This window comes from Chamaea fasciata, unplaced genomic scaffold (genome assembly GCF_029207755.1).
Source record: "Chamaea fasciata isolate MVZ Bird 193981 ecotype frontalis unplaced genomic scaffold, bChaFas1.0.hap1 SCAF_14, whole genome shotgun sequence".
In the NCBI taxonomy this organism is placed as follows: Eukaryota; Metazoa; Chordata; class Aves; order Passeriformes; family Sylviidae; genus Chamaea; species Chamaea fasciata.
This window is the reverse complement of record NW_027094099.1, coordinates 210,019-224,193: the sequence shown is the minus strand read 5'-3', so window position 1 is coordinate 224,193 and position 14,175 is coordinate 210,019. Positions and strand designations below refer to the sequence as shown.

General features: G+C 41.3%; 1 protein-coding gene across 1 annotated transcript in view; it reads left to right on the top strand.

Moving 5' to 3' along the window:
* The window catches only part of HERC1 (HECT and RLD domain containing E3 ubiquitin protein ligase family member 1), an 83,445-nt gene that overhangs the window by 68,436 nt on the left and 834 nt on the right, over positions 1-14,175 (top strand). The window contains exons 57-77 of the mRNA XM_066196370.1: positions 324-438; positions 983-1,129; positions 1,640-1,741; positions 1,872-2,045; positions 2,349-2,642; positions 3,325-3,390; positions 3,512-3,637; positions 4,061-4,199; positions 4,661-4,842; positions 5,452-5,607; positions 6,106-6,228; positions 6,808-6,910; positions 7,588-7,757; positions 9,018-9,156; positions 9,452-9,621; positions 10,285-10,454; positions 10,625-10,790; positions 11,080-11,156; positions 11,574-11,826; positions 12,058-12,210; positions 13,149-13,454. Coding sequence (XP_066052467.1) covers positions 324-438; positions 983-1,129; positions 1,640-1,741; positions 1,872-2,045; positions 2,349-2,642; positions 3,325-3,390; positions 3,512-3,637; positions 4,061-4,199; positions 4,661-4,842; positions 5,452-5,607; positions 6,106-6,228; positions 6,808-6,910; positions 7,588-7,757; positions 9,018-9,156; positions 9,452-9,621; positions 10,285-10,454; positions 10,625-10,790; positions 11,080-11,156; positions 11,574-11,826; positions 12,058-12,210; positions 13,149-13,454 — 3,331 coding nt within the window. The remainder of the gene's footprint in view (positions 1-323; positions 439-982; positions 1,130-1,639; positions 1,742-1,871; positions 2,046-2,348; positions 2,643-3,324; positions 3,391-3,511; positions 3,638-4,060; positions 4,200-4,660; positions 4,843-5,451; positions 5,608-6,105; positions 6,229-6,807; positions 6,911-7,587; positions 7,758-9,017; positions 9,157-9,451; positions 9,622-10,284; positions 10,455-10,624; positions 10,791-11,079; positions 11,157-11,573; positions 11,827-12,057; positions 12,211-13,148; positions 13,455-14,175) is intronic.

Here is a 14,175-nt window from a genome sequence, read left to right as displayed (position 1 = left end):
AAGAGTGACCCTGGTTGTGTTACCAGCTGTTTTCTCCATGACTTGTGGGTGCTGGTCCTGCTTGGACATTTTTTGCTTCATCCAAATATTTTTTCTGAGAATATGTTATTAGTAGAAATGGAAAAGCTACACGGTGTGAGGAATAGGAAAAAAAATGCATTTACCCATTGGGGACAGGCCTTTCTACTTTAGATCAATTGATGCAATGTAGTTTTATAGGAAGGTGGTGAAGACTACTAGTATATAAGTTAATACCAGACCACTGATATTTTGTTAGTTACTATCTTCATTTTGTTTTTCTAATGTCACCTGACATGCTTTAGGGGATGCCACAATGGTTTGGTGTGTGTCTGGACTGTTCCCCAGGACATAGTAATCACACTGCAGTCCAGCTCAGCTTGCTCAGAAGGATGGTGGGAACAGGAAACAAGTGCCAAGGTAAAAGGAGGAAATTTGGGGTGTAAGAAATTCTCTTTGCTCGTTGTGAAGTTGAGAGAGGAGGAGAATGGGAGCAAGTTACTTGAATCTCAGTATTTCCTGAGAGAAGATATCTGCTAAAATGTTTACATTGCATGTGTGTATGCGTAGGCATTTTCAGAACACAAAATTGAAAAATTTATTTAAGATTAAGACTGAAGATTATATTTAGATATGTTTTCTTTCCTATATAAATCAATCAATTTAGGCTAAAATTTAGTGAGGGTTAAAAGTTTCTTGTAGATAAGAGTTAAGATTATTTTTCACCTGCATAAATTGTAATGTAGTCTTTGATGTCGATGGCATTCTGTAAGGGGAGGAAAGTTGTTAATGTGATCAAGATATCTATAAAATGTTGTCATGGTCCTGGGGATTTTTAAAATCATTTAGTGGAAGTTCGCCATCTGTCTGGATGGTCAGTATTTACTGCAGAATAGAGATGCCGTCAGGCTGCTCCATTTCCAGGAAGTAGTGCAGTGTTCCATAAGTGTGCAATTGCTTGCAGGATGGCTACAGGAAGGCAGTGGAAGTGAAGTGTGTATTCCAGCTGAGAGGACACATCACCCCTGTCCGCACTGTTGCTTTCAGTCCTGATGGGCTGGCACTGGTGTCTGGGGGCCTTGGTGGCCTCATGAATATCTGGTCTTTACGGGTAAGATCATCTTTGGTGTGGCTTGGTTCTCATTCTTAGCAAGAGTATCTGAAACGGTCAATGTATTGGACCAGCTTCCACCGCACCATGTGTTAGATAGTTTAGCTAAAGTGTGGTGTAAAATAATGTTCATTAATAATAAAATATAAATACAAATTGTACTTAACATTGAAGTACTTTATAGTTCAGTGTTGATTGACTCTGTAGCTTTGGTCATGTTAGTTAGGCTTTGCAGAACCAGCCACTTTCTTTATAGTTAAGAACAATATTCTCTTGTGTGGAGGACTCTTTAAAGAGCCAGATAATGTCGATTACTAAACACTTCTAAATCCTTAGTTATATTGTCTTCTTAATAAGATAAAAATGTAGGGTTTCTGCTTTTAGGTTAAGCAGTTCAGTTTTTAAATAGTTGTTGAAAGCGTGTAAGAATTTCATCCCTTAGGAATGTGTGTGCACTTGAGGAGAACTGTATCTGTGTCTACACCTGGCTCCAACCCCTTCTCTCCCTAGGATGGTTCAGTATTGCAAAGTGTTGTGATAGGGTCTGGAGCCATCCAGACTGCAGTGTGGATCCCTGAGGTTGGAGTAGCTGCCTGCTCTAACAGATCAAAGGTGAGACAGAAATGTTTGAACCTGTATGTTTTCTGGCCCTTATGGGCCAAGATGGTTGGTGATAAATCAATGGAGCTGAGTGATCCTGCTCTGTGAATTTTTAATTTGTCACGTGGCTGCTGTTGAACAGGACGTGCTGGTGGTGAACTGCACCTCAGAGTGGATCTCTTCCAACCACGTGCTGGCGACGTGCAGGACGGCGCTGAGGCAGCAGGGGGTTCTGGGCTTGAACATGGCCCCGTGCATGCGCGCCTTCCTGGAGCGCCTGCCCGTGATGCTGCAGGAGCAGTATGCCTATGAAAAGGTAGGAGTGATGCAAATGTTCAGCATTCATGGCTGACACGAGTGCACTGTTTAGATCTCAGCTTGTTTCAGTCTTTCACCATAGAAACCAGAAGACTTTGCTACATTCTACCTGAAATATCTTTGGCTATTCTCAAAGCTAGTAGTCTTCCTAATCTGAAAATATTTAAAACATTAGAAGAACTTTGATGAAGTGTGGAGGAAGGTATTGTTCTACAGGATTAGATTTTAAGGACTTGTGTTTTGAAGTGATTGATGTGTGTTTCTAACTGGGTGTTCCCTTTCTCTCCCTGCTGCCCTGCAGCCCCACGTGGTGTGTGGGGACCAGCTGGTTCACAGTCCCTACATGCAGTGCTTGGCATCGCTGGCCGTGGGGCTGCACCTGGACCAGCTGCTCTGCAACCCCCCCGTGCCCCCTCACCACCAGAGCTGCCTGCCTGACCCCTCTGCCTGGAACCCCACAGAATGGGCCTGGCTTGAGTGCTTCTCCACTACCATAAAAGCTGCTGAAGCCCTGGCCAAGGGAGCTCAGTTCCCCGAGTCCTTCACTGTCCCCGACCTGGAGCCTGTTCCTGAGGATGAGCTCACTCTCCTTATGGTAAAAGTTGATGCATTGTCTCAACAGCCACGTGTGCTGTTACTGAGCACACCTGGTATGATGCCGTGAGCATCTCTGAACTGTAAACATTTATATTTAGTAATGTAAGCACCAGCAATAAGTGTGTTTTTTAATTAATTGGTTAGAATATACTGTCAAGATTGCTCTGTGTGTATGTGTGTGTGTGTGACAAGTGCAAGTCAGTTGCATATTAAAATACCAAACAACCCAAAATGATGACAGTAATTTTCATATGTGATAGGAAGAACTGTAGAACTTTCTAGTGCTATTTTAAGAGTAACATTTTGTCACATTTCCACACCAAATTGTTTCACTGATGTCAATTTTCTTCATGTAAACCAAACCAGAAATTTTTGATTAAGATTTTTTTATAAGCAAGCTTATAACATTTCAAGCCCAGTGTTTGCAATTGAAACTTCATAAAGCCCTATGCATCAGTAAGTGGAAAAAGATTACTTTGTCATAAATTTAGTTTCTCTTTCATTGATTTGGATTGCACGTCATGGATAACAGTGTCATTGCTATCTGCACACGTTTGTAATTATTGCTAAATTGTTTAGAAAAATGTAAATAGTGTTCTTAGGAAAATCCGTATTGTTTAACAGAAAAATAATGTGCGTCTCTTGAGCTGAATGTGGTAAATGTGGCTTTTGCTGTGTAGGATAACAGTAAGTGGATCAGTGGCATGGATGAACAGATCATGTCTTGGGCAACATCAAGGCCAGAGGTCAGTAAAATTGATGGTTTGGAGGGTTTGGGGTGTTTTGGAGGGGTTTTTATTCTTTTGAAATGTGGCAAGCTGTTGAAAGTGCTCTTGTTCTAAAGCCTCCTTTCATGCTCTTCCCTAGGATTGGCACTTGGGAGGCAAATGTGACGTGTACCTGTGGGGAGCAGGACGGCATGGGCAGCTGGCAGAGGCTGGCAGAAATGTCATGATCCCAGTGGCAGCACATTCGTTCTCCCAGGCCCAGCAGGTGATCACTTAGAACCAGTCGTGATTTCATCATTTGCCATCTATTGTTTGTACAGGTTGTCAAAATCCCTCTCCAAATGTCTTTTCAACTTGTTGTTTGAATTAACTCTGAGTGTCTCAGAACATGAGTTCCACTGGAAGGGCAATCTTGAATTATTTGACAAATTCAAACCACGAAGCCACTGAAATCTGACCACACAGAATTATTTTACATGAGCATGATTTGAAAATACCTGCACAACTTTTACACAATAAACGTGCCGGTTTTGCTTTCTGAAATAACATCGACTTGACAGAATATTGTCTTGGTATATTTACAAAGAAAACAAATGAAAAGGAAATGGTGCACTGTAATGCAAGTATTACAGCATTGCTGCATTAAGTGCATAATTTGTTAACATTCCTTCATGTCTTTCTCACCTAGGTGGTTTGTGGTCAGAATTGTACTTTTGTCATCCAAGCTAATGGCACAGTTTTGGCTTGTGGTGAAGGGAGCTATGGGCGACTGGGACAAGGAAATTCTGATGATCTTCATGTCTTAACTGTGATTTCAGCACTGCAAGGTAAAGCTGTTAGGTTTGAGAGGAATCCAGCGATGAAGCACAAATAAGCATTTTGGTAGTTAGTGTAACTGTTTCTGCTGATGCTCATCTGCAGATTTGCTCATTGAAATACTGTAGTTTCTAGTTAAAATTTTGAACAAATAAACAAGGTCTTCATATTTCCTTAAGATTTACATGGCATTATGTTAAAATTCCTTTATTTTAAGAAGGCTTCAGGGAAACCTCTGCTCAAATTAGGAATAAGTAATTTCAAAAGTAATGGCAGGACAGAAGCCCAGGTTCTCCATAAGAAAACAAAGGTTTTGCTCAGAATAAAAAGAAATTAATTGCTATAAGAGGAAGCCTTATTGTGGTTTGTTCCTGTCTCCAGACCTAATTGGCTGCCACAAGGCACCCATGAATAAATGTAAGAGTCTGTTATACGTGATGCTAAGCTTTGTTTTCTTGCTTGTCTTTGCCAGGCTTTGTTGTGACGCAGCTGGTGACCTCCTGTGGGTCTGATGGACATTCCATGGCTTTAACAGAAAGTGGGGAAGTCTTCAGCTGGGGAGACGGGGACTATGGCAAGCTGGGCCACGGGAACAGCGACAGGCAGCGCAGGCCCAGGCAGATCGAGGCTCTGCAGGGAGAAGAAGTTGTGCAGGTGTCAAAATATTTCTGTCTCCTTCCAGCTGCAGGCCTGGGAACCCGGTAGAGCTGCATGAAAACAGGCAGCTTCTTTGAGCTTTATGAGCCAAGGTGCCCATTTCCAGTTAAAGGATGTCAATACCACAGAGATATTAATTGATAGTTGGTACTGGAGAGGACTAAAAATACAAAGATCACAAAGATCGTGGAAGAGGGGAGTGATTTAAAGATCATCAAAATGCCAACGATTTATAAGCTTCTCTTCCTCCTTGTCAGGTGACTTTGACCTACAAAACAGGTCACCAAGACGTCCTCCTAATTATTAACAATGCACAAAACCATGTTTGCTTTTGGCTGGAGGTTTCTTTATAAGAAAATTAGGTAATTGCACAGCAAATTCTTCATGCAAATATCCTCCAGTCCCTCTCTGTAACATTGCCACTGAAAAGAGTTAAGAGATGAGTTCTTGGAAAAATCGTTTCTACTAAATGTCTGTAATTTAGCTCTTTAAAGAGGAATGTAGTTTAGGGTCAAGAAAGGTATTACATATGTATATATAATAGTCAATATAAACTTCCGCCCAAATCTAAAATGTGTGTAAAACTAATGCTTATTTTACTTCTAGATGTCGTGTGGCTTCAAACACTCAGCTGTGGTGACAGCAGATGGCAAGCTTTTTACATTTGGAAATGGTGATTATGGTCGATTGGGGCTTGGAAATACTTCCAATAAGAAACTTCCAGAAAGAGTGACAGCGCTGGAAGGTTACCAGATTGGCCAGGCATGGTTTATCTCAAATTAGCAATGTATCTTAGTTTAAAGCTCGTGTTTTTAACATTTATAAGTGTTCACTTGCGGTTTTTAACCTTGGCTTTTGTTTGATTATGATGGCAGAATTTGACTATGCATGATTTTTTAAAATAATTACTTTCCTGACTCTTTTGATCCTCTTTGTGCAAAACTGCCCATGTTTTTAACATTTTAACATTTCAAGATTTAGGCATTTTTAAGGATGAGTTCATGTGATTTTCTGTATTTTTAAGAAGGGAATGTGTGTGCCATAATACTATCCTTTGGTTCTGTGAGCTGAGAGAAAGCAAGAGTTGAAAAAATACCGCTGCATTTTTTCAGTCCTAATGTCTTGAAGACACTCTAATAAGCAATGGAAGTTTTAGTGGTTTTGCAGCGATAGTTCAGTTTTTCTTCTTAAAGGTAGTTGGTGTGTTTGAGGCAGTAAGTCAGCAAAAACAGCGGTAATAACATTGTTTCTCTCACCCAGGTGGCCTGTGGCCTCAATCACACTGTGGCTGTGTCAACAGATGGCTCAATGGTTTGGGCTTTCGGAGATGGAGATTATGGTAAACTTGGTTTGGGAAATTCCACTGCAAAGTCCTCACCACAGGTTAGAATCCCAGGGAAATGATTATTTGTATACTTTCAGCAGTGTTAAAGGTGTTGCACAGAGAGAGTGTGATTTCCAGTCGTTATTAATTCCATGGTATTGTTACACAGTCTGGCACAAATAATTCTGATAACACCATATGCTGAGCCTAGTACTCTCAAGCATTTTGTGTACATCATAGTGGCTGTGTCCCAGTAGCAGTACAAATAGTGAAAATCTGAGGCTCGTCGTAGAGAAGAGAGATTTTTTTTCTTTTGGAAACTCGGGAGAAGTTGTTTACACAGCCATCTACTTCTTCCCATGCCACTCACCTTCAGTCCCAGAAAAAAAAGAAAAAGTATTTTGTATCATTGTACATAGAATAAGGTGTTCATTCGATTGAAAAAAAAAAAGTGTTTCTGTTTCCTGTATTAATTTCCAAGTGTTAATTAAAATATTCCTACAAATGTTTGTGCTGCACAGTGGGAATAAAAAAAAAATTCATTTTTGGAAGCAGGAATTGCAGATTAAATTTGTGTTTGCTTTCTACTTATATCCTTTTGATACTTCAGCTGATTTTCCTTTCACTTTCCCCCATAGAAAGTGGATATTCTTTGTGGAATTGGAATAAAAAAAGTTGCCTGTGGAACTCAGTTCTCCGTTGCACTGACAAAAGATGGTCACGTGTATACTTTTGGCCAAGGTAAGACAAACCGCTCTTTGAACATTTCCATATGTAGGCTTGTGTATGTTGCAGGGGAAAAGGAAGAATATTAAGACATATTTCTGAGACTGACCTAATGCTACATTTTAGAAACATGCTGGCCTAATCTGAATTTTGAATCTTGAACAATGCAATTTTAACATACACTTGAAATCCAGATTTGTAGTTCTGATCTCAGAACAACCTTTCATTTTACTTTTTGAAGAGCATTTTTCTAAAACTTCATTGAGTTTCACACATCCAAAAACACTGGGTTACTCCAGAGTTTCCATTGCCTAATTAAGTGCTCATTCTTACACACGTTTAACAATCTGGCCAGGAGGATTGCCATGTGTGCTGAACGAAACACGCAGAAACTTTTGAAGTCAGTCAATTCATGTTTGTTATAAACCCGTGGATTCAGATCTAGAGGCCTTGGTTTGGTAGGATTTGGTCTTGCTTCACGCTGACCACGGACACAGCAGCTTTAGCAGTGTGGAGGAGCGCTGTCGGCAGCAGCGGTTTGCAGGGAATACCCGTGCCCGTCGTCCCTGCAGGGTCCCCCTTGCGTCCCAGCCCCAGAGTGTACAGAGCTGCTGTCTGTCCCTCCCCTGCTTGTGGCTGTAGTGAACCCCCCAGTGCTGCCTGCCCCTGGAGCCTGGTGCTTGCCCTTGCAGATCGCCTGATCGGGCTGCCCGAGGGCCGCGCCCGCAACCACAACCGGCCGCAGCAGGTGCCGCTGCTGGCCGGGGTGTTCATCGAGGACATCGCTGTGGGCGCCGAGCACACGCTGGCCCTGTCCTCCACGGGGGACGTCTACGCCTGGGGCAGCAACTCCGAAGGCCAGGTACGCCCTCTTCTCTCTGCTGACCTCCTCCACAGCCGTGCTGGGCGCAGCTTCCCTTGGGTGGAAAAGAGGGCTTTGATTTTCCCTCCTTCACCCACCCCTCAGCATTATCGTGTTTCAGGCAGTTTCCGTTATTTTCTTGTTTTCTCTCTGTGCTCTTCCATGGTGCCAGTTTGGGAGAGCACTCAAAACGTGCTATCCAAGTTACTCTAATCCAGGCTTTTTAAAAGAGTTGCAGGTTGTCTCCTAATTCTTAAGCTGTCATCAATCTTTTCAGTATAATAAAATTTGTGGTTGGTGTCAGATTTTTGAACTCTTCAGATGCTTTTTGTTATGAAAATATAAATGAACCTTTTTAAAGGAGTGATTTTTTTGAAGTCAGGAAAAAATTAGTAAATGAGAAATTCTTCACCACATGTATTATATAAAAACTCAGATTTTTAAACTGCAGGCTACAAATTTAAGAAAGAGTCTCTTGATGTATTAGCTACTGGTGTTTCAGGAATTTGGGCAGACTTGATTCGGTGGTGTTGTAGGACAGAGTTTTTGAGAAGGCTGGTTGAGCAAGGTTTATGGAATAATTTTTGAGGAACTTCGAGGTGTTTTTTTTAAAGTTACTTTTTTTTCGGATTTTTTTTTTAAATATGGTACTTAGTATTTTTGGAAGAGAAAAAGTAGTGTAAAAATGTAGAGAAATTAATTCTGAAAGCTGTTTATATGATTTTCCTTGTGGTTCAAAATACTGGTTTTATATGAAATGAGGAAAAAAATTACTTTGTTGATACAAAATTTTTAACTCACAGAATATGAAAGTAGGGTATGATATGAAACTCAGTTAAAAGTCACAACAGCTTCAGTAAATGTTCGCTTTACACAAACTGTATTTTCCTAAACCAGGATTTACATTTTAGAACAAAAATGCTGTTTAAATAGCAGAGGAGATACAGGAACTTTGTTGTCTGTGTATGAGAGACTGCGATACAGGACTTAGGAGCGTGGATCAGATCCTCAGTCTGGGAAAGATTTTTCAAGAAGTCTCCAGCTGTTTTCAGGTCTCCTTGAACTCCTGGATCTGTAACTCTTATTGGGTGGAGGTGCAGTATTCTGTCAAAAATAAAAGGTGAATATATATATATGTGGCAGATATTTTTAATCACAATATATGCTGTAAACAAATACCATTTTCTTACCATCTGCTGTGAATTCTTGCTCGGCACATTGTAGAAATGTGATCAATTGTTGGTTGTTGCCTTTTGGCAGCTGGGGCTGGGCCACACCAACCACGTGCGGGAGCCCACGCTGGTGACGGTGCTGCAGGGGAAGAACGTGCGGCAGATCTCGGCTGGCCGCTGCCACAGCGCCGCCTGGACAGCTCCTCCTGTGCCGCCTCGAGCTCCAGGTGAGCAACTCAGCTTTTGTCTGGCCTTCTCTTTAGCCCTGGTGTCTCCTGGGGTGTGAGCGCGACAAGAATTTCTGAACATTTAGGACAGAATTGGTTTTGTTTTATATCTCTGCCTTGTTTTGTTTGATATCCAGATTATCTTACTCTCAGTTTGGCTTCTGTCATGGTTTTAACCCCAGGAGGCAGCTGAGCAGAATGGAAAGCTACTGCAAGGAAAATCACCTTCATCCCAGCCGGTGCAATACAGCTCCCCTTTCTCAAACAGTTCTTGGTGTTTCTCTTTCCATGGCAGGTGTTTCGGTGCCTTTGCAGCTTGGTTTACCTGATGCCATTCCACCCCAGTATGGGGCACTGAAAGAAGTGAGCATTCACACAGTGAGAGCAAGGCTGAGACTGCTGTACCATTTTTCTGACCTCATGTACTCTTCATGGCGATTACTTAACCTCAGTCCCAATAACCAGGTAAAATTCCATCTGAAAGAACTGGCTTGGCTGTGTTACTCTTCTAGAGTTTCTGGTCAGATCTAGATGGACCTTAGTAATAGGCTCTGTAATTTTCTGGTAAAAAAACCTTTAAAATAAACAATTTTGGAATGATGCAAACTTTGTGAAGGTATTGCTTTACATTTTCACTCACGCTATCACTGACAAGTCAGTGTTCTGGTTTCCAAAAGCTTATTAGCCTCAAAACTAAAACCAAAAAATGTTGACCTGTTTCCTGAAACACTGAAGTGCTAGTCTGTCGCTATAGGACACGAAATGAAGGGCACACGCGTGGTCAGTTGTCAGGGTAAAAAGAGGGCGTTTATTTTTCTACCTCGATTTATATAGATTTTGGACAATGACTAGGGATTGGAGGATGAAGGTTTCCACGTCTCCAGCTACACTGGTCAAACTAGAAGTCCATCAATTGTTCCTCCTCAAGAGAGGAACGATAAACAGAAAAACCAGTTTACAGTAACATTACTTTTGTTTACATGAAAGTCTGTGAGAAACTCCACTACAAAAATGCAAACATTGGAAGGCTGAAAAAAATCAGGGCGACACTAGTCAGGGTTTTATTCTGTAAAGAATGGAATTATATCCTTTACTGATACATTTATTGTCATTTTTGCTTTATTGCAGAACAGTACATCTCACTATAATGCTGGAACGTGGGGGATAGTGCAGGGACAGCTGAGGCCCTTGCTGGCACCGCGGGTGTACACGCTGCCCATGGTGCGCTCCATAGGCAAAACCATGGTGCAGGGCAAGAACTACGGGCCCCAGATCACTGTGAAGAGGATCTCCACCAGGTCAGTGCTGCTCTCACAGGCCTTGGCTTACACCTCGAGTGCATGCTGAGATTCATACGTTGCCTTCTGTTTTGGCATTCTGAGCTCTCTCTGGGCAGCTTTGTTGATCGAGTGGCTCAGAGTCTTTGCATGATTGTGAGTTACATTTGTGGCTGTCTCTTTCCCCCAAGGGGTCGGAAGTGCAAGCCCATTTTTGTCCAGATAGCAAGGCAAGTGGTAAAGCTGAACGCATCAGACCTTCGCTTACCCTCCCGTGCCTGGAAAGTGAAACTAGTTGGAGAAGGAGCTGATGATGCGGGTGGAGTGTTTGATGACACCATTACAGAAATGTGTCAGGTATATCTGTGAATATTTTGGAAACGTGTAATGGGAATGTATCACAGTGCAGTCACAGGAAAAAAAAACTGTAGCCTGGCATAAAGACAGGTCTTGAAATAAACATGTCTTTACTACTTAAAATCATCCTACCATGTTTACTTTCTCTGTGTTTCATATTAATTTGTAAGGAGTAATCATCACTGAAGTGAGATATTCTGTCTTGTAATGCTATAATGTCTTAGAAGAGTTCTGTAATAAGTTTTCTTTCCCTCTTTCTAAGAAGGCTTTTTTGTTGTTGATTTTTAAGGAACTGGAAACCGGAATAGTAGACCTGCTTATTCCTTCCCCAAATGCTACAGCTGAAGTAGGCTACAACAGGGATAGGTAAGCTGTCCAGGACCTGCTTTTATTGCAGATGGTAGTGGGTGAAAATCCAAATCTTCTATTGACTGTTGTATACCAAATGATGAGACTTCATGACTGTCTCTAGTGTATTTTTTCCTTCAGGGTGTGTTGTCACTTCAATCCCTGGAGCCAGGGCATGGCTTTAATGTGGGCTTGCTGGATTGCTGATGGCAGAATTCAGAGTAACAGCAAGATGCCGGGCTTTGTGCTCAGCACTTCTGCCTCCCTCAGCCTCCAGTGTTTTAAAAGCTAAAGATAACGATAATTTTAGTTGGACAGCCTTTGCTGCTAGGTGTGCTGGTAGTTACTGTGCCGTGCTTAGAAGTGTTTTCCCTTTTTCTTCAAAGGAAGTAGCATAGAAATAATACTCTTTTCACTGCTTCTTTGTCCTTTCAGGTTTCTCTTTAACCCCTCAGCATGTTTAGATGAACATCTGATGCAGTTTAAGTTCTTGGGCATTCTCATGGGTGTAGCTATTCGTACAAAAAAGCCATTAGATCTTCATTTGGCTCCAATGGTCTGGAAGCAACTTTGTTGTATCCCACTCATCTTGGAGGATTTGGAGGAGGTAGATCTGCTCTATGTGCAGACCCTCAACAGCATTCTTCACATTGAAGACAGTGGGATTACTGAAGAAAATTTCCATGAGGTAAGATAGAAAGTTGGCACTTTTAGATTTATTCTGAAAGCATTTACTTTATCAGCATGACCTTCACATCAGTATTCCTATAATTTCAATCTCCATTCTTGGGGTAACAAGCACTTTGTGTGCATTTAGAATAGTTTGTGATCTTACTATATGTAGTTCTAGATGACTTGTAGTAAAATGCTATACTTGGATCACTGGAGTGACTTACGCTTTTCCTGTTTTGCATAACAGATGATTCCTTTAGATTCTTTTGTTGGTCAAAGTGCTGATGGTAAAATGGTTCCCATAATCCCTGGAGGGAACAGTATCCCACTTACCTTTTCAAACAGGAAAGAGTATGTGGAGAGGGCAATTGAGTACAGACTCCATGAAATGGACCGGCAGGTAAGAACTTGGTTGTGACTTGGCCCCGTTGTTAGTGGGAACAGGGAATTTGTGCCTATTTCCATTACATTTTATTCAAAGATAAGGAAAGCTTGGCTATCTGCGTCTTTCTGGGTCTCTGTGTGGTTTTCTTCCCCACAGACTGTTTTGGCCCTTTTTTTTTTTAAAATTTAGTCGTGTTTTTTTCTCAGTAATTGCTCAGTTGGCAAAAGAGTGTTAGAAATCAGAGCTGGTCTTCCATTTGAGAAGAAGCCCTGCAGTTTTGCATGCTGGTACTCTAACTGGACATGTGAACAACACAGAGACTGGCTAAAGTAAATATTATTGACAAACATTTGTTTAATTTGGAACTGTTTCTCTTTTGTTACAACACAAATCCTGCAAGTATTTCATGGTTTGTTTTGGGAAGCGCTCATTACGTATTTGCATAGTTCTGTGTTTTTTGTCATTTGTATAGGGACCCTTGTGAAAGCAGTATTATAAGGTAAAAATGCCTGTGTGATATGATCTGCATTAGAAAACAGCTTCCTCATCAGAGGCACCAGATCCCAAGTCTTGCAGAACAAGTTCAGTATTTCTCACCATGCATCTGAGCTGGAACAAAGTCTTTTTTTGTATCAACATAGTTGCTTGGTTTAGCCATCATTATTTGTGCTGCCAACTTGTAATTTTTTAAAATAGTTCTGTTTTGGATTAGGAGGTGTTCTTTAATGTGCAATCACAATTAAAAATATCTGTAATATTCTCCAGGATTTTGAGAAACAGTACAGCCCTTGCAGGGGCTGCGTGTGTGGGAGGCTGTATTTGGAAGGCATTGGTAATTCTGTCTCTTGATGCCATTTCTCAGCTGAGAAGTTACTTTTGTGTTTGGATGGTCCAGGAAGTGGCAGAGATCTGACAGTTGCACTTCAAACATCTCTCCCATTTTTGGCCAATAGGTGGCTGCTGTCAGGGAAGGAATGTCTTGGATTGTTCCCGTTCCTTTGCTGTCCCTTCTGACTGCCAAGCAGCTGGAGCAGATGGTTTGTGGAATGCCAGAAATATCAGTTGAGGTTCTGAAGAAGGTTGTGCGATACAGAGAAGTTGATGAGCAGCATCAGCTGGTGCAGTGGTTCTGGCACACCCTGGAAGAATTTTCAAATGAGGAGAGAGTCCTTTTCATGAGGTTTGTGTCAGGAAGATCTCGATTGCCAGCCAACACAGCTGATATCTCTCAGCGATTCCAAATAATGAAGGTTGATAGGGTAAGACACTATTATTATTATTATTATTATTATTATTATTATTATTATTATTATTATTATTATTATTATTATTTCCTCTCTAGTATAGTCTGTGCTTTGGCACTAGGAGACAATTTCCATAATTATAAGTTTACAGAAAAAGTATGGGACGGGATATGCTCTGAGTTAATAAATTCAGACCTTTTCGTTGTGTAGAAGGACATAGCTGCATGAATTGCATTCGTATTTAATTGGTGCAGTTGGTTATTGGAGATCAAGACAAGAAACAAACCTTTGTCTACTGTAACTGTTCCAGTATCTGTTCATTTAGTAATTTTCTTTCTGGTTTTAAGTTTTAATTTTGTGTAAGTGGCAACATATGACGACTAGTGAACTCTTAATGTCTTAAAGCCACTGCAAGGAGTTTAGTGTACTGTTTTACGTACAGGATGCATTTATTCGGAATTACTTTGCGGTTTTGTGCAGTGAAAGCACATTCTCTGTGAACAACACAAACCAAAAACTTGACAAAATCTCAACTAACAGGGGTTTGTCTGTCATCTTTGGTTAGGTGTCTCTCAGATTGCCTTGTGCTAGGGCACACTGTGGTATGTAGTTTGAACACTGTTTGGTGTCTTGCACTGGGCTGCTAAACAGCAGTGTGGTCAACTTCTCAAAAGGCTGAATTCAGCCGTGGGTTGAGTTACTTGCAGAGTGGGGGCTGCAGTGGTTTTGGACATGC